Source organism: Rhineura floridana, chromosome 4, assembly GCF_030035675.1.
Source record: "Rhineura floridana isolate rRhiFlo1 chromosome 4, rRhiFlo1.hap2, whole genome shotgun sequence".
Classification (NCBI taxonomy): domain Eukaryota; kingdom Metazoa; phylum Chordata; class Lepidosauria; order Squamata; family Rhineuridae; genus Rhineura; species Rhineura floridana.
In genome coordinates this window covers 172,640,815-172,661,700 of record NC_084483.1, presented here as the reverse complement: position 1 = coordinate 172,661,700, position 20,886 = coordinate 172,640,815, and the positions used below count along the sequence as shown (strand labels likewise).

General features: G+C 40.8%; 1 protein-coding gene across 1 annotated transcript in view; it reads left to right on the top strand.

The window, feature by feature from the left end:
- The window catches only part of CENPF (centromere protein F), a 47,140-nt gene extending 41,963 nt beyond the window's left edge, over nucleotides 1-5,177 (top strand). Inside the window, exons 16-17 of the mRNA XM_061625209.1 lie at nucleotides 623-816; nucleotides 2,499-5,177. Coding sequence (XP_061481193.1) covers nucleotides 623-816; nucleotides 2,499-2,696 — 392 coding nt within the window. The 3' untranslated portion in view covers nucleotides 2,697-5,177. The remainder of the gene's footprint in view (nucleotides 1-622; nucleotides 817-2,498) is intronic.
- Nucleotides 5,178-20,886: the final 15,709 nt, after the last annotated feature.

The window sequence follows — 20,886 nt, the reverse complement described above, 5'->3', positions numbered from 1 at the left end:
AAGTAAAAATAAATATATAATCCAGTTGCAAGGGCTAAAATGGGGCAAGGGTCATACATCAGCATCTGTTTTGCATGCAGAAGGTCCCAGTTTAAATCACTGGCGTCTCCAGGTAGGGCTAGAAATGTCCTCTGTCTGAAAACCTGGAGAGCCACTGCCAGTCCTTTTATAGACAGTGCTGGGCTAGATGGACCAAGGGACTTACTTCATAAAATGTGATTTCCTATGTTTTATGAAGGGCTGTAGGTCAGTGGCAGAGCATCTGCTTTGCACGCAGGAGGTCCAGGGCATCTCCAGGTAGGTCTAGGAATATCCTGTCTGAAACCCTGGACAGCCATCAACAGGCAGTGTAGACAATACTGAGCTAGATGGACCAATGGCCTGACTCAGTATAAGGCAGATTCCTAAGTTCCTAATAGCCAAAGGACAAATCTTTGTAAAATCTCACACAGTCTTCAGGTGTTGTGGCGCCCATCTCAGAATGGAATGCTTATCACAATCGCAATCATTATTTCTTGCCCACCCTCACCATAAAGTCCCAGGGCATGTCGCAACAATATAAAATATAATATTAATTGTATAATTAAATGAACAACCATTGCCAAACACTTCTCCTCCTTAGGATTTGCTGGTGTTATTCCAGGAGATAGCAGCTCTTGCATTTCCCCTGGGGCATATTTAGATCCAAGAGCAAGTTCCTGCCCTGTCAGCCCAAGCTTGAGATCACAACCATCGACTGAGCGCTCACAGGCAATTGAGAGCGATGGCTTGCTTGAGAACCATGAAGCAACACCAGAGGGCAGCAAACTACAAAAGGTAACTGCTAATATTATTAAACGTGTGTGAATGTACCAAAAACACAAGAAAGTCAGCTTACAAATGTATCTGTTCAAGTACCTATGAGTGTGTCTCATCCTACTCACACAAGTTGTGCAAGTACAAGCATGAAGACAGGAAAAGTGAAGACAGGAAGAAGTGGCTGCGGGTAGGCAGCAGAGATGTTATATGACTTTTGCCCCCCATGTTGAAATCTTTGAGACTTTTGCCATGTAAATTTAGCTCACTGGTCAGGAATCCTATATGGCATGTCTTCAAGCACTCACAAGGGATGCTCGTATATTTTTGTTCTTGCAAAGCATTAAATTGAGTGCCTGGAGTGAGTGCTAAATACCTAGGATAATAGTTAAGTTCTAGCTTTCCTATTCAGATATGACTATTAAACCTGTCCAGAAAGAGTATACAAGAACACAAAAAGAGGCCAGCCACTGCTATTTAGAGGTACATTGCCCCTGACACTTGAGGACATACATAGCCTTCATGGCTAGTAGCCATTGATATGTTTTTCCTCCAGGAAATGAATCTTGTGGTCTGTGCACAACCCTAGTTTCTACCTGCCCATTTCGTGCTAGATTGGAAATTTCACATGCAAAAGTTTTCTATATGTGAGGTTCCTGGTGCTAGATATCTGAATCCACTACCTGAAAGTATGTATGGAAGTTCCAACACTGGATGGGGATTTGGGTAAGCATTATCAAATGGATGGATGGCATTCTCAGTTCTAGTTACTTGGGGTTTGTTTGGGGGGGGGAGTGCATAATTGAAGCAATCCTCCAGCCTTCATCTTTAGGAACAGGAGAGGTGCATTCATATCCTCTTCTTATATCAAATTGGTAATTTGCTGTTGTCAGAGCTGATCACACCAGCCATGTATTAGGAGGCTAGGTCCACTGTTTGTAGATATCACTGAATCAGTGTTTTAGTAAACATAAACAATACATGGAACTTTTGGTTAATTTCCCCATACATCTTATATATTATTTATTTATTAAATTTATATTCCATCCTTCCTCCCAGAAGGAGCCTGGCGTGGAAAACAAAAACACTAAAAGCACTCTAAAATATCTTAAAAACAAAAGATTTTAAAATATCTTCAAAACCATATTAAAACAAAACACCTTACAGACATCTTTAAAAACATTGTTAAAAGCAATTCCAGCACAGACACAGACAGGGATAAGATCTCTACTTAAAAGGCTTGTTGAAAGAGGATGAGTTTCAATAGGCGCCAAAAAGATAAAAGTGATGGCGTCTGGAAACAGATGTAACTCTATACTGTTTAGGACAATTCTAAAATCAACAGCTAAACTCTGCACTTTGTTCTAAATACTGACAAAGAGATTATTTGAAACATATCTGCTAATATAACCCAAAGCCTCAATGCTGGAATCGAAAAAGCCCCTCTTCTCCCTGCACCGTTCTCTCGCAACAAGGAGACTTTGAGTAGGACTCATCCCGTTGGCATAGGAGGCGATGAGGCTCACACAAGGGCAGGGAGCAAGGCATAGGTTCAATTGGCCAATCCAGCTGCGTTTTGGGCAACCTGGTCCTATGCTTTGCTGCTGCACTCAGAAAGGTGAAAATAGCCCTCACTGTTGGAATCAATGAAGATTTTTCTTGCATTGATTAATTATTTTATTTTTGTGTCTGTGTGTTCCCAGATAAATGGTGCTGAGCTGCAAGAAATACTCGCTACCAGATGGCCCTTGGGCTTTATCCCCAGGTCTCCCCTTTCAGCTTGCAACCAGTCCATCCAATTAGTTGATGGAAGATCTGCTGAGTGCCTCAATGTAATCGAAACGGGATGTTCTGCAAGTACCGAAGAAAATGAGCTGGACAAAGCCTGCCACGTACAATAAATCTGGACTATTTATTTCAGACTTGAACTGATGAGAATACAGAGGTGTTCAGACATGAAAATCCTGAGAACAAATTTCATTCACGAGCCTCCTTCCAGGCCGCTTCAGCCCATACGCAGTGGGAGACGGCATGTATGACAGCAGGGAACCTGCAGCCCATCCTGGCTTCTTGGGACACGCACCTGTATGGTACACTTGATAGTTAAAAGAAAAAAGTTCCATTTGAACATTTATGCAGAACTTTCTGTGGGGACACACGGGGAAACAATATTGTGTATCGGTCTCGCTCCCCCGGTTGTTTTCCCTTCAAGATCCCCGCAACCATCTTTCTCCAGCTACACATCCTAAGTCAGACATCAGCCTGCAGGCTCTGGATTACACGTTTTAGAGACAAAGTGTTTCACGGCAGGTTGTGTCTGTCCTCTTGGGCTGGGTGCCAAGCTGTTCATCTCATTCAAAATTGTCCAGGAATAGGAGATAAAATTCAGTTGGGAATGTGTTTGGATTGGTTTCCCCAGTTGCCTCGTTCATTACTAATAGTTTCCCATCCAGTTCTCTTTCGTGGAAGCAGGAAGGGAGGGTTTTTTACATCTGCATTCAGCATTATTTTCTTTCTAAGAGACCTTTAGACAGTCTTCTAAAGTCCTTTCTTCCTTTGTGTAATTTGGCTAGAGGTACAGGCCCTTCCCTAAAGCAGGGATGGAAAGTTGTGGGTCTCCAGATGTTGTTGGGACTCCAGCTCCCATCAGCCCCAGCCAGCATGACCAGCGGCGAGGAATGATGGAGGCTGTAGTCTGGCAACATCTGGAGAGCTCCAGGTTCCCCATCCCTGATCTAAAACCTTGAGAGCTGTAACAAGTACAGTCAAGCCAGGTATGTGCTCGGTTCTTATCTCAAGCACCTCCTCAGAGAACAGAATGAGTCCTCACAGCTAGAGATGTGAAGGGCTTACCGAGGGGTGGTGGTGACATTTTCCCCCCACTCTTCACTTCTCTATACCACAGATCAAGTCCAATAACTCCTCTCTCCTGGCCATTGGGATTTGTTAACATTTTCTACAAGTAAGCAGTCCCCCAAAGCGAAGAGATCCAGTTTGAGATCCAGAATGCACAGTTGGGCATCCGTGCCTTGGAACTGAGTCTGCAAGCTGATCTCGTGGCTACAGCATCAGCCCAGTTTTTGTTCTTTTTAGTTTGTCTGTTGTTCCTTGCCCATTTCTGCTTCAAGTCACTTCTTCCCTGAAAAAAAGAGTTTTGAAGAACTTGAAAGCTTGTCCCACTTTTGTGACATTTGGGTTTGCTCTAAAAAAGGTATTGCTCAACTGTGGATTTGAGAGTTGTTGTTTTTTTCTTAGAGACCAACATAGCTTTTTATGTGACTTAGAGAATAAGTTACCTTAAAAAGAAAAAAAGGAACCTGCAAGAAAACTGTTGTGTCCAATACATCTTGACATCATTTCAACCCTTTGGAACAGTAATTTTTGAATGGGAACACGCTGCCTCAAGGGCACTCAAGCTCTCATTAAGGTTACAAAGTATCTGAGGGCTACAGATTAAAGACAAATAGTTGTTAGGGAACAAATAGTTTGCTGCCTGTACAGTCCTGCTAAGTGGATCCCCCCCTTTTCCTGTTTTGGAAACCTACTTTCCTGGAATCACTGCTTCATTTAATAGTGGCTGTACAAGCAAGGCATAGCTCTTGTATGTTTTAAATCTGTAAGTGGCTGGGCTCAGATGATCAAAACAGCCATAGTTTAGTAAACCATGGCTTAGAGTTATATGTGAACCTGGCCCGTGCCTCCCAAATCAACGTCAGCAAGGATAGAAAGACCAGTAAACCGTTCTGCACCCCTGGGAGGGACCTTTGGTTTACCAAGTAGCACCTACACACACCCTGATCCAACCTGGCAAACCACTTTTGAAAGTGAGGGAAGTTTCAAAAAAACAATTGGTGATAGGACAAAGGGATCAGAGGTTCAAAGGAACAAAAGCGGCAAATCCCAGTGGTTGTGTATGATCCCTTGGGCCATACCTCAAAAGGGTCCTTTGGTTCCTAGCCTTAGTATTGTTAAGTCAAGAACATTTGTTTATTTATTATTTGATTTATATCCAGCCCTTCCTCCCAGCAGGAGCCCATTGTATGCAACATTGCATAATTCCCTTCTGTTCTACACACATCAGTGTTCAGGTGCTGAGTCCAGCTGAGTCTATGGACTTCAAGCAAGAAGGGAATAAACTGGATAGGGTAGACAGAAGTTAGGAAAGGAATGAGTGCAAAATATGGGGCGGAAAGTTGATGATTATTTAAAACTAAACTAAAGGTTTAAAACCAAAGCTGAAGTATCTTGGACAGCTCCTTGAACATTCGGACTAAAACCTGGAGCAGATTCCACTGCCCCACTGACTTGAAGCCATCAGCCGCCACTGATGTTTGCATGTACTGTCTAAGATATGCTATGTATATAATATTATAATACCAAATACACGTCTTTATTCAAGATTTATTCCACACCTCATGCCCACACAGTCTTATTTGTTGTCCTTTTTATATTTCCTTCTAAGATTATCATAAATTCTCGTTTGTTCAGGTCTAGATTCGATAGACTGATTTACCTAATATAAGGTGGTTACATGCACGGTGTAATGAGGCAGATACGGTGTTCTCTGCCATAGTAACTGATGGAGGATTCTAGCCAATTAATACGGATGTAATACTCTATTTCCTGCACCCCCGTGTTAACATGGTGCCTAACACCTAAAGATAGCTTTAACCTTGTGAAGTAGGGAGCATCCTGTAATTGTGGAGAATTAAAGTTTTAATCAAAATCAAAGGTTGCCTGCCCTCCAGGAGTTTGAAGGCAATAGAATGGCAACAGAGCTAGCTTGCTTGCCCCTGCACCTCCCATCCTTGAATGTTAACTTAATATGCTATGCTAATGCCTGGAGAGGTCTTGTTTTGTGGCCCAATGCAAGATTCTACTTTTGGCTTAGAAGTTCTAAATCCTTTGTGCCCCACTTATGTAAGATAACATGTTTTGTTTTTTCCAAGCTCTGTTCTGAGGGAACACCAAACCATATTGACACGACTGCTGAGACTCTTGCACTTCTGTCACAGATTCCTGGTGTTGCAAAGGATTCTGGGACACACCATTCACACAGGACCCTGGTCAGTCTCCTTGAACCTCACTGCTGTTTTGTATAAACTAACAGTGTACCTACAGCCACTAGGGATGAACAGATCTGTTCGTTCTTCCGTTTCTCATTTTTACAGTCTTAAATTCAGTTCCCCACATTTCTGCAGCAATTTGTGACTTTAAAAAAGTCCTCATCAAAATTCTTAAGCATTTTTGTGTTTTTATCTTAATATATACATATTTGTATGCAGTGTTGACTAATGTACACGTTTGCCCACAATTTCTCCTAATATAATGCATTTTTGTATGTTATTCTCACTATCATGTTCATTTTTACGCACATTTTCCTTTAATATATGCATTTTTGTAAACATTGGCTAGAGAACTGCATTGCAAAATTCAAATAAGTTTGAAGGATGGCTGCTTTTTTTTTTTTTTTGTTCTCATATTTTTCCGGAAAGTGCAAATTTGATTGATTCGGCTTTAAATGTGAACTGAATCTAATTTCTCCCCTATCCCTAACAGCACTCTTCCCCATTGCTATGCTGGCTGGGGCTGATCAGAGTTGTAGTCCAAAACATCTGAAGGGTGCCAGATTGGGAAAGACTGGCCTAGAATATACACAACACTCCCTGTGGCTGTGCATGGGATCAGAAGGGGTTTGTCAGCAGTCTTCAAAGTAAATTTCTCCACAATTGCAGATCTGCTCCCTAAGGAACATCTGATAAGCTGAGAAACCACAGGATTTCCCAGGACACAGTATGAAACAGTGACTTAGGACTGCCTACTTAATTGCTCGCTTAGTACATTTATTGCTGTCCTAGGTAGTTCTTGATAAGCTGTAGTCATAATCTATTTGAAGCAGTGTTATATTAATCATAGCTGCCTAACACGCAATGAATCTTTAAAACATAAGGTCTTGAAGCATAATGTACACTGGGGTTACCAACAGGGTGCCCATATGTGTGCAGAGGTCTTCACTGGTACCCACAAGGTCCCCTCCCCTTGCTGAAACTGGGTTTGAAAGCAGCATTCTGTTGTAGGCAGCAGAACAGATAGCTTAGTTGCAGAGTGTGTATTGCTCACAAGTTTCTCTGCTTTGAAAACTTGTCCAAAAAAGCGGGTGCTGATGCTTCCCGAAAAGACAGTACCTATGCTATTCAGTCTTCTGATGTTATTTCACCCATCCTTCCGTATGTGGCATTGCAGATAGGGCACCATTTTGTCCCTCAGACTAGGAGATCACCAATCTTTTTTGGCCCTGTGGGTACATTTAAATTTTTGAGAAAGAGTTAAAGCCTGATGGCCCATATTGTACACAGACATAAGTGGGCTGCACTTTATTATGCAAACTAGTTAAAACTGTACATTCAGCCTGCTCTCTGGCTAGCAATTTGGCCTTACAAGATGCTACATAGTCTGCCCATATTGCAGGGGTACCATAACATCTTTTTTTGTGTGTGTGTGTGGGGGGGGACTTTTATCCAAAAAGAGACATAGAGCAACAGTGACATCTGCTGGCAGACTTTGAAAAGTCATATATTGAGCTAAAAAACACAGTGCTTACTACTTACAGTTTGGTGCACCTGCTGATGATATTTGCACAAGGAGGAATGCACTCAACATCACATTCCATGACCTGTCATGACTGTACTATTTTCGAACCCTATCTCAAGATTTCGCATCTTCTTTTCTGCAGCTCTTACCATGCTTTGGAAGGTACATGATGGGCAACTTTTCACAATCCTCATTTATTAATATAAAAATAAAGGAAGTGGTTTTGCAGGGGAGAATACGGCTTTATTGGAAATGCTATAATGCTTTGAGGCCAACCCAGAGGCTGAAAAGTAAAATTAAGCTCAATGAATATTGTTATGTCCATTATATCACAATTCCCAACCAAAGACACATTCTGGCACAAGGGAACCACTTTTAAGAGGATCTTAGGAAGCTGCCTTGTACTGAGTCAGAAACAAACTTTTAAAAATATTTTTTAAAAGATAGAACAAGAAATATAAATTTTATTAAATTTTATCTAGATATGTAATAAAATAGAACAAATTCAGTGGGGTGGGGGGCTTCATGAACCAAATCAAGAAGGGCACTTTTCATTTACAAACTGAAATATGAATCAGCTTATGAATAACATGGGCTACATTCACATCATACATTTATTCCACTATGATTCAGCTTTATAACAGGCATGATATGGGCACCACTAGCCTTCTTGCCAGTGAATGCATAGTGTTGAGGGTTCTTGCTTTCTCCCTTCCTCCGCGTCCACATAGAGTCCTTGTGTGTTGAATATTAGTTCACCTAAGCTCACAGGTTATCAACAGCAGTCATCTAAAGTAGGTGGAGAATAGAGGAGACCCCACTCAAGAATTCTTGAGTCTTGGGAGGAACCAGAAATTTTCTATTTGTGAGTCAGACTTCAGACAGCAGAACAGTCTGTATAATAGATGCTATTTATTCATATCTTGCACTACAACTAATAAAATGCATTCTGGGTGGCCTTAGTCATTATTATAGGAACAGAAAATATATATATATCAGCATGAAAGAAGTTGCTGGATATCCATTTTACATCGAAGTATAAGACTTTGAAGGCACATCTTAGTTACAACAAATTACAATAGATGCCAATACTGTTATCTTTTCGGCGCCAGGTCAAGACTTTCCTCTTCCCCCAGGCATTTTAACAGCATTTGAATAGCATGTGTTTTTAACTTGCTTATCGGTTTTTATGGGTTTTAATTTGGGATGGTTTAAATTTTTATACTTGGTTTTAATGTTCTTAATTGTTGTAAACCACCCAGAGAACTTCGGCTATGGGGCAGTATATAAATGCAATCAATCAATAAATATCACAAAGCCAAAATTACAAAGTACATGGAAATACATGTCATGATACATCACCCGAGAGTGAGGGAAGGAAGGGGGGAAGCCCCAAGATGCCGGAAGGAGAGGAACGTAGATGATAAAATTCCAATTGAATTTATTGAAAAAATAATAAGCCCAACGCGTTTTGGCCACACAGTAAATCCATATCATTTATTACTGATCAGATCTTTATGTTTATTCATTTTAGCCCCTGACGAAAGCCGAGTTTTGTGTGGCCGAAACCACTTCTGCTACCCATGATATATCACCCATCAGACATCGATGGTTTTCCCCTGCTTTCTTCGATCCCCCAATCCAGCAGAGCTGAGGGGTCTCAAGTGCCATAAAACCTGGCCTTTTATACACTATTTTCAAGCAGAAGACTTGTTCCCATGGCCTTATCAGTTATGCTGTCCACTAGGGGCAGCATTTGCTGCCCACTGGAAACAGCATTTGATGCCTCCCTGAAGTGCTCCATATCTTCCTCTTACTTCATATTGACAGTTAACATGACATTGGCTGTCTGCCCAGATATGTTATCTTGTACTGTACTCTGCTTTATAAGAAAACAATGTCTAGAAGGAAGATGCACTACTAAGCTACAAACTAAGCCGTAATAAGATTATATAAATGATTTCAGCACATTATATGCATTAATTAAGCAATTATCTGGGCTGTCCCATTACATGTTCCTCCAAAGAATCCTGGGATGTGTAGTTTGTGAAAAGTGCTAAGAGTTGTTAGGAGAGGTCTGTTCTCACAGAGCTACAGTTCCCAGAGTTCTTTGGGAAGAGGGTCTGACTGTTAAACCTCTCTAGGAATTGAGGTTCTGTGAGGGGAATAGGGCTCTCCTAACAACTTCTACACTTCCCAGGATTCTTTGGGAGAAGCCATGACTGTTTAAAGTGGAATAAAGGTATGGTAATGTGGCCATGAATATCGTACAAGGAATATGGCCGGGGAAAACGGGGGGAAATTGCCATAAACAATTTGATGCAGGTGAATGCTATTGAGGGTCAGATGTGTTTTGACAGGGTGGTCTTCTTCAGCAGAGCAATTCAAAATACAAAGTGGCTGTTTCAGAGTAGATCAATGAGGTACAGTAGTAATGCTACCCATTCATAAAATATCAAGGCAGTGCACAACAATAAATGCAAATATAATCAAACAATACAAAATAATCATAAACTTGAAAAACAGAATAATCATAAACTTGAACAAGTTTAAACAATTGAATAGGCCTTGTGGCATAAAAAGGTCTTCAAGCGAAGTCTGAAAGTTAGCAGTTAGGATGCCTGCCAAATCTCTCCTTGGAAAGGTCTTCCAAGTTGGGCATTTAGTGACTGGTGATGGTAAATGCCCAACTTCTAGTTGAGGTCAGTCGGGCTTTAGAGAGACAGGGAACAACACAGTGCTCCTCCGGATGATCTCAGCAATCAACCTGGGATATAAAGGCTCAGGCAGTACTTAAAGTATCCTGGGAACAAGTTGTTCAGAGTTTTGTATATTAATACAACCTTGAACCTGGCCTGGTAGCGTATGGGCAGCCTGTGCAGATGATTTAGCACAGGCATCCTATCAGCAGTTCAGCTGCTGCATTCTGCACTAGCTGGAGTTTCCAGACCAGGCCCAAAGCCTATTCCTGTAATCCAGTCTTGAGGTTATGCATGGACTACTGTGGCCAGGTTGTCCGGATATAGCAGTAACTGGCATATCAGGCAAAGCTGATAAAAGGTGCTCCTAGCCACAGAGGTTGCTTGGATCTCAAATAACAAAGATGTATCTAGGAGTACCTGCAAACTATGTACCTGCTGGCCACCATAATGTATATGTTGTTGAGTGCAACCTGGTTAAAGTCCATACTTTTTGCCTTTTTGAGCATCTTGGGTTCTATCCAGTGGTGTTGTTCAGCTGACAGTAAAACTTCCATCAGTTGAACAAGAAAGAAAGTAGGCCTCCCAACACTCCTAATTGTTCTCCAGAGTATTGTGGGACCCTCCAGAGCAGATTTAGTTGGGTGGCTCTGTGACGTCCTTCCCCAGCACCACCTGTGAAGCTCTCACTTGTGGCTACCAGCAGACAGGAACGTCAGGTTTTCTTCTTACCCTTTACAGCTCTAGCACAGATTTCAACAAATTCCCCTGCTAGGCCTCACTACTCCACACTCTGTATCTCTTATAGCCTTTAGACTGTGCCTCAGTCTCTGCCAGGCTATCTCGATACCTTGTGTCTATGGGTATAGGTAATTCACGAAAAAAACCCTGCAGCCTCTTGTCTCTGAAGCATACAGCCCTGGGTTTCTCTGTGGGACTGGATACACTTTCCTCCGATCCGCCGCTGCCACCATTCGATACAACTGTTCAGCCTTGGTTACTTTGCTATTCCCCCTGGTATGTGTTCCCAGCTGAAGGAATCAGGCTTACATTTAACCAAGAAAGTATTTATTAAGAATTAGAAATGACAAGATTACTTTTAGAATGTTTCATAAGCATATAGTTTCATCTATATTCTGTTAGGTACTTGACTTCTTACTAATTGCCTCAGAACACCGACTCACTCTCAACAACAACCACCACCATCCACCTCCTCAATTCACCTCTTCCAAACACCTTCTAAACACCACCTCAACCACAACCTCCCAGATTCAACTGTCATTCTTCCATTTATACTCCCAGCCATTCAAACGCTCAGCCAATCATCCAGCATTCTACTGCTCATGTACTCCCCCCTCCTCTTTCACTCCACTTACCATATGTCTTCTATATAAACAGCACTTACCATATTTACAATATAAGCAGGAACATCACAGGCTGCAGCAGAGAGGTGGATGCACTGAAAACGCCTTCACTCTCCATTCTGCTGAAGGGAGCCTTACCATCCCCTGAGCAACACCACTGGATAGAAACCAACGTCTTGGTTTACTTTTAATCACATGCAATTATTGTTTTTGTGTGTACAAGCTTTGTATATCTTATTGCCTACTAGTCTTGGCTAGAAATTTATGGACACATTAAGGAGGGAGAATATGGACGAGGGAGGATATTTATTACGGTGTTTTATTGAATTTAACATCAGTATGTAAACAGAGGCTCTAAAGATAAATGGATGGCCTTTGTCAATGGAAAAGGGATGGTAACAAGAGGATGGTAGTTTAAATGGGGTTTGCAAAACAGATTTTTAAAACCACAGTCAGATTTTGCTCCCAAGAGGAATGCCCTTGTTAGGCAAATGCAGATCTTTCTTGAGCAGCTAGAAAGCAAGGACGTAAGTTGTCGTATGAAGATGTGAATTGCCTGCATCTTGGAACTAGTGCTTGTATTGGTTTTAATCAGAGTGATTTCATTTACTTTAATAGAGCTATGCTGATTTATATTAGCAATTATACAGGAGCACCGTGAGGTTTTAAATAAATTTATAGTCCTTTTAAAAATAGTCAAGATTAGCTCGTTCCTTTTCTGTCTTTTCTATATGAGCTGGGAACACTCCTTAACAAAGCCAAAATACAATTGTCTATATGACAGTTCACATGAAATTCTAATAATGTGCATATACACAAATAATAAGCTATATAAAAAATTCATTTCAGCTGTCTAGATTTGCTTTTTGAGCTGCCTCCAATATATAACAATAACCGGGGGGGGGCCACAGTGGAATCCAGGCTTATTGGGGCCTGAGGTAACTGGCATCCTAAAGTAAGGCCTGAAGTTACTGACAAAGTGGGCCTGAAGTAACTGATATTGCCAGAGTGTGATCCTCTGCATCTGGACACTCAGGATGTGTCAGTAGAGCTGTGTGATGCTTCCAGGTTCTGCTATTAAGATGCAGAAGGGCAGACTGCAATCACTCTGGAGGCAAAGAGTGTAAAAATATTTTTATTTTTATTTATAGCCCACTTTTCATCACCAAAACAGGATCCCAGAGTGGGTCATAACCTTAAACCATTAACATGCAGACATAAAAACACCAAAAAATAAACAGCAATAATAACATTTAAGTATTCATCAAAATGAATTGGGAGCAACAATCATCCAAAGGACCAGGTGAGGAGGTGGCCTTTTAACTGGTGCTGAAAACATGGTGAGTTTGTCAGTGCTGGCCTTATTTGAGAGGGGAAGGAAATCCATACTTGAGGTGCTTGTACGAAGAATGCCTTGTCCCCTGTAGCTGCATAACAAAGTTCAGGTACTACCAAGACAGCCTCCCCAGAGATATTTCTCTATCTCATAAAAACTATCAGACTACTGAACACCACCAGTCAACAAACAATGTATAACAATAAATGAACAATTAAAACATCCCATAAAAACCCAAACCACTGCTGGTCACTCAGCAACAGCAAATTTGTTGAATAAATTAATAATGTCAGTTAACTGCTGCTGTTTAGGTTACAGTTTCTGTCTTTAGTCTTTTTTTCTCATCCATGCTATACTTTTAAAGCACTACGATACAATTTTAACAGACATAGCTTCCCCCAAATAATCTTGGAACTATAGTTTGTTATGGGCCATCATGCATTCCTACTGTAGTCATACATACTTTGTGATTTACCACTAAGCCAACCACAGCATACCTACTACGGTTGCCAGGTTAGAAGCATCCCAAACTCTGAGATTTCAGGGGCAAGTCCTAGTGATATCATGGTGGCGTGCCCTGGTGATGTCATTAAGCATGTTACATTAAGCATCAACCATAGTTGCTTGGAGCATACCACGCAAACAAAAAAATATCTCTGATTAGAAATTAAGATAGAAATTTTAGCTAAATGAGGGTGTTTCCAGGTCCAGCTGAAGTGACAGGAAAATTCATTCTCACCTGCTTAGAAATCCTGGGCAAGGAACATTTAATCTAGCCTACTTGCTTCTGGCAAGAAGGGTTTAAGGGCCCTCAGGCCAGGCCAGTCACCAGAAGGCCATTGTAGGAAGAAAGCCTAGAGTTGTGGAGATGTTAGATGGGAGGAGTAAAGCTGGATGCTCCTGAAGGCTGCAATTCTAAACACACTAAGCCCCATGGAATTCAGCACGACTTACTTCTGAGTAGATATTGTTAGGATTGTGTTGTTGGTAAGGCTTGACCAGAGCTTGGAAAAGTTATTTTTTTAAACTACAACCCCCATCAGCCCCAGCAAGCATGGCCACTGGATTGGGCTGATGGGAGTTGTAGTTCAAAAAAGTAACTTTTCCAAGCTCTGGGCTTGACTAGGACTCCTCCGCAAAGATATCCATATCAAAGCAGGGATGGTAACCCCCTGCATGGAATGCCCTGCCTTCTTTTTAACATGACTGCTCCAAACCTTTCAACAGACTTGACCTTTTCTGCAGAGAAAGGTTTGAGAAATGAGTTAGAGTTAAGAAGATTCTCTACTCTTACCTGCCTACTCTGTGGACTGCTATAAACTCACTTTGACAGCCAACCCAATTCCAGTGAGTAATAATCGACAGAGAAAACATACATGGTTTAATCTACCTTCACAGGCAGTAGAGTGGGAACAACAGCAATTGAAGCCACACTTTCCAGTATGTGAATTCTCTTTTACCACTATTGGGCAAGAAACAAACCATCATGCAGATAACAAGGTGCATCATCACTGGATTTAAGGGGGTTGAGCTGACCACAAGGAACCACTGTTGTTGCTTCTATGGATGTAAGGCAGTAAGGTCAGAGGTAAATGAAATGCAGATAGAAAAAGAAAAAGACAGTGATGATTTCCTAAATGCAATACCATACCAACCACAGCAAGATTCCTATGAGTAAGACAGACAACTCAGCATTCCACAACCTGTCAGGGTTCCTAACCAAAACTAAAAAAATCCTGGTAGCCAGTGAGCCATGTTCACAGAAATCCCCATGCAGCACAACCTGACCCAGGGGCTGCAGTTAGTGCAGAATGCTGCAGCATGATTCCTGATATGAGTGAGACCCTATCAGCACATAATACCTCTGCTCTGAAATCTGCACTGGTTGCCGTTTTGCTACCAGGCCAAGTTCAAGGTGTGCTTTCCATGGTAAGGGTTCCACATAGTATTTGCTCTGTTCTTGTAAGAAATCGATCCTTTAGTATGGCAGTCAATATCTATGCTTTGGAACCCCCTGCCTATTTATATTAGGCAAGAGCTTCATTGTACTCATTTTGGCACCTGCTAAAAACATTTTTGTTTAGGCAAGCGTACCCAGGCATGTAGAAGCTATTATGTTTTTATTTGTTTTGAACTCATTGTTGGTTTTATTATTTTGAGTATTTTTAAATGCCTGTCTTTAACTGTTTTTTGCCAATAATTTTATTGTTTAATTCCTTCTATAAACAGATTTGAGGTTTTTACAATAAAGCATTATAGAAATGTTGTAAATAAAATACATAAATAAATTTTGGAGTCACTGTGGCCCTTGGGTCTCTTTCCTCTTTTAGGCACAAAGGAATCTTCCTTATACCAAGTCAGGTCATTTGATATACGAAGGCCCTCCTCCGGGTCCCGACCCATAGGGTGGCCCGGAGGGCGGTGACAAGATCAAGGGCCTTCTCAGTAGTGCCCCCCAAACTATGGAATAGCCTTTCGGCGCCAAGTTAAAACCTTTCTCTTCTCCGAGGCATTTTAATTCTTTGTTAATGATTGTAATGTTTGTAATTTGATTTTAGGTTATCCAGTTTTTTAGATTGTGAAATTTGATTTTAGATTGTGATGTTTTTGTATTTTATTGTATTTTATTGTATTTATGTTCACCGCCCAGAGAGCTATTGCTAGTCGGGCGGTATATAAGTTTTAAAAATAATAATAATAATAATCTACCTCAGTCCTGATAACATGGACTAGCATTGGCTGTCCAGGATTCCAGGCAATAGTCTCTTCCAGAGATTGAATTTTGGACCTTTGCATGAAAAGCATGTGCCCTACCACTAAGCTGTAGCCCTGTTTGAAAAGTATCCTTTAAAATTGTTCTTTTCAGTTCACTAATGAATGCACAGCATACTAGGGCAGATCCACACCATGCATTTAAAACACATTCAACATACAGTTGAAGCACATGGATTCCACCACAGAATCATGGGAACTTTGTTTAAGGGTGGGAACTATAACTGTGAGGGGGAAAAAACACTTCCCAGGATTCTTTGGGGGAAGTCATGGACTTTAAATGAGAGCTGGATGCGCTTTAAATGTATTATGTGGATCGGCATTACTTCATAAACTTTGCCTGCATATAAATCATTTTAATTAAATTTTAAAATGGAAATAAGCTACAAAGTTTACTGGGTGACCATGGGATATTCTCCATGTCTCAGCCTAATCTGCCCCTCAGGGTGAAAACAACAGTGGGGGACCATGAGCACCCCAAGGAAGAAGCTCACTTACAATGTAGAGGAAATAATAATTTCTAAATAATAATTTATCATCATCATCATTTATTTGTATGCCAACTTTCCGCAGCTGAGCCATGCTCAAGGCGGCTTACAATGTCAAAAAATTACATGATTTGTTCTAACAGTTACAAAAATAAAACAAAATATAGTCAAGCCAGAGTCATAAGCAATAAACTAATGAAAACATCTCTATAAATATACAATAAAATTAAGCAAACTCCTCATACTTCATAATAATGTCTAACAATAAAAATACAAAGCTATACTCCCTAAAACAGCAAAAGTGCACCTCTAAAATTAAATCTTGACCCCAAAAAGAAGTCCTTAAAAATATCCCCAGTAGCTTATAGACATCCTGAGCAGCAGGTCTTTCAGGTCTAGCAGCAAGATGGCTCCTCGCCCTTTCAGCAGTTGCTGCTTTTGTAGCTTGTCGTTCTGGTAAGCAGTCACCGCTATGAACTCCGTTTCGGGAAACACGTAAGTTCGAAAAATGCTATAAGGTAACTTGAGAATATCATTGGCCTGAACTATATGGAATCTCAGTTGGTATTTATGCATCAAAATAAGGATGGTAAAGCCGTGTTTATCCGAGATGTTGTTGGTGAGCTTGAGTTTGTGAAAAGTGACAGGCTTGGCTATCCACTGCTCGCCGGTGGCCAGGTGGATATACATACATTTGGGCATCTCCAGGTCCGATTTCCTGGCCACCATCCAGCAGGAGTTGTGGAATTTATAGCGACAGTTGTCTGCTGCTACAGTATCCATTAACAAAATATACTTTGCTTTCTTATCCAAGCCGCTGACCCGCACTTTGAAGGTGGGGAACATTCGCCTAAATAAACACATGATGGAAATTAAAAAGAAAAAAGAAAAAGCAACAGATATTGGTGTGAAAGGAAAAGGATCGTTCCACCCACTCACCTCTTCACCATAGTGTGAAATCAGATACATATCAAGACATAGTATGAAGAAATATTTATATAAGAATGAATGTAAAAGATGTTTATTATTTACACAACCTGTAAAGATATTTTTAGTGCAATCCTATGCATGTTTACTCAGAAGCAAGTCCCAATGTATTCAGTGGGGCTTCCTCAAACAAGGAGGCATGCACAGGACTACAATTCAGTGATAAGGAACTTCACTCACCCAATCCAAAATTCAGAATCACACCACTTTAAGTTGTTTTGCAACTGTTTTGTACTTGTTTTATGGTTATTGGATTTTAAATGGATTTATTTCTTGTTGTGAGCTGCCTTGGTTTCCAATCCTACCTCACAGGGTTGATGGAAATATTCCATATACACACACTGGAGATGTAAAAATACAGCGCCTTGCAAAAAGTATTCAGACCCCTGACCAATGCTCTTATATTACTGAATTACAAATGGCACATTGTAATGTCATTCTGTATGAAATTTTATTTTGAAACACTGAAACGCAAAATCAATTACTGTAAGAACATTTTAATATATTTCTATGTATTTTACTGTTTTAATGTTTTAGCTATGCTAATATCATTTAGTGTTATTATGAATTTGTATTTTTATCTGTGATTTTGTTCATTTATTGTATTATTGTATGTTGTACACCACCCAGGGAGCCATTGGCTATGGGCGGTTTATAAATGAAATTAAATAAATAAAATAAATAAATTTATGTTGGGAAGTGTTTGTAAGAAACATAAAAAACTGAAACATGTTCCTTGCATACGTATTCAACCCCTGTGCTGTAGAAGCTCCCAGTTTACACAGGTGAAAGAAATTGCTCTATCGAGGACACAATTACCTTACCATTGGCCTCCACCTGTGAACCATTAAAATTGCTGTCACATTGTCAGGATAAAAAGCCCTCTGTTGAAGGATCATTGGTCAGGCTGTGGATCTGAAGGAAAATGAAGACCAAAGAGCATTCTACAGAAGTGAGAGATAATGTAATGCAAATGCATAGGGTACAAAATAATATCCAAGTGAGCACAGTTGAACCAATAATCTGGAAGTGGAAGCTTCACACCATATCACCCAGGCACTGCCAAGAAAAGGCCGTCCCTCAAAACTCAGTGCTTGAACAAGAAAGAGTCTTGTGAGAGAAGCCACAGAGAGGCCATCAATCACTTTGAAGGAGCTACAGAGTTCAGTGGCTGGGAGTGGAGTAATGGTGCACCAGTCAACCATATCAAAAGCTCTTCATAACACTGGCCTGTATGGGAGGGTGGCAAGAAAAAAGCCATTACTCAAAAAGTACCATCTGAAAACACATCTGGAGTTTACCAGAAAGCATGAGAGTGCCCCACGTGCAATGTGGGAAAAGGTTTTGTGGTGAGATGAAATTGAAAAGAGCTTTTTGGCCAAAACTCAAAGAGCTATGTGTGGTGCAAACCTAACACTGCCTATGCCTCAAGACACACAATCGCTACAGTGAAGTATGGTGGTGGGGATGCTTCCCATCAGCAGGGACTGGGCATCTTGTTAAAATTGAAGAAAGAATGGTGGAGCAAAATAAAGGGAAATACTGCAAGAGAACCTGCTTCAGTCCACTAAAAAACTGAAGCTTGGGAGGAAATATGCTTTTCAGCAGGACAATGATCCCAAGCACAAAGCCAAAGCAACATTGGAGTGGCTCAAGAACAAAAAGCTAAATGTCCTACAGTGGCCCAGTCAAACTCCTGATCTCAATCCCATTGAGAATCTGTTGCACTCTTTGAAAATTGCAGTCCACAAGCAATGTCCAACAACCTGAATGACCTGGAGTGAATCTGCCAACGAGAGTGGGCCCAAATCCTCCGACACTGTGTGCAAAGCTGGTACATATCTACCCCAAAAGACTTAAAGCTGTTATTGCAGTGAAAGGTGGCTCTACCAAATATTAATGTGTATGAGTTGAATACTTATGCAAGCAACATGTTTCAGTTTTGTATGTTTCTTACAAACGTTTCCCGACATAAAACCAATGTCACCTTAGAATAATCGATTTTGAGTTTCAATGTTTCAAAATAAAATATCATACAGAACAAAGTTACAATGTGCCATTCGTAATTCAGTAATATGAGAACATTGGTCAGGGGTGTGATTACTTTTGCAAGGCACTGCACATACATCCCATATAATAGTTTATTGTCAAAACCAGTTGGCCATTGCAGAACTTTTTTTTAAGTCTTAGTTTCCTGCCAAATAAAAGCAGTGACACCTAAATAAGCCCTGCCTAACTGCTTAAAATAAAATAATTTTAAAAAAGGATCGGAGGGGGAGAGAAAAATTTACAACACAATCTTTTTCTATGTTCGCTCAAAAGTCCCATTGATTTTCAGCACAATCCTAACCATGTCTACTCAAAAGTAAGTCCTACTTTTATATTTCTGTATCTTAACTATTTTGACGTTTTATTGACTATTTTATTTGAATGGGTCTGTGACCGTATATTAATAAACAATAAGCCCTACTGAATTCAATGGGGTGAACTCCCAGGTATGTAGGATTAGCATTGCAGCTTTACTCCCAGAAAAGCTTCATATTGGGAAGGTTATCAAAAGACAATATGAATAAGAAAAACTGCCAAAAATATGCAACCACGCAGAAAATCAGACTTTCTGATTTTCAAGGTTATGAATAAGACAAATAAGCTGCCCTCTTCAATAGTCCAGTAAAATTTAAATTTGTTTGACTCCTTAATTAGAAAAGTATAACACTGCAGCATGTACACTTTTTTAAATTTGTTTGAAAATTATTTGGAAGATACAATGTATAATATGCCATTTTTGCAAGTAATTATAAAAACCTTCAAGCACACTTTTATTATAACTAAAATTGTTTACTGCGTATGCCCACCAAGATCCTGCTGTGATCTTCTGTTGTAGAGCAATCCTATGTATGTTTAAAAAGGTAAAGGTGTCCCCGCACTTATAGTGCAAGTCGTTTCCGACTCTTAGGGTGCCGTCTTGCGATGTTTACTAGGCAGACCGTATATATGGGGTGGGATTACCAGTTTGTTCCCCGGCCTTTCTTTACCCCCCAGCATATGCCGGGTACTCATTTTACCGACCATGGATGGATGGAAGGCTGAGTGGACCTTCACCCCTTTTACCAGAGATTCAACTTCCTCCTTCCGTTGGAATTGAACTCCGGCCGTGAGCAGAGCTTCGGCTGCGTTACTGCCGCTTACCACTCTGCACCATGGAGGGTCTATGCGCCACGGAAGCAAATCCCGATCCTCTACAGTTCTCTTCATGCTGCTGAAAGCTATAAATTTACTGAATTCCTGATATGAGACAAGCAGGAAAAGTAAACTGTTCTCAGAACTTGAAATGGGGTGTAGGTATTGCCAGGGGTCAACAAATCTTGTCAGTCACAACCTTAATTTTACTTATTGGCTAAAAATCTGAAAGGGCAGGGATCAGAGCAGCCGGTACTAACAGAAGTTGTGTGTGTGTGGGTGACATTTTGGTTTATATCTTTTGAACCAGACCACCTAGAAACTTACTTTTTTTAAACAAATGAAAGCTAAAAGTCTGGAGATTAAGGTGACTCACCTGCAGACCCGGAGAGGACCCTCAAAAACCAGAGTCTCCAGGCAAAAAAGACACCTGGCAACCCTAATACCTACTTTGTCTTGTGATCCACCTGAGGTTCAAGAAACCTCTTTGGTTCTGCTAACAGAAGAGAAGGGGAGGGTTTTTTTTGTCACTTTATCCTCCTCTCTGCAGGTTCCAGCCTGCCCTGTCCACCCCACCCTATCCCACCCCAATCAGCTCCAGAGAGTTGCTCCCCCAAAAACAGGATGGGAGGTCACATGACAGGGGGCTGGAGGGAAGGTAAGGAATTGTCAAG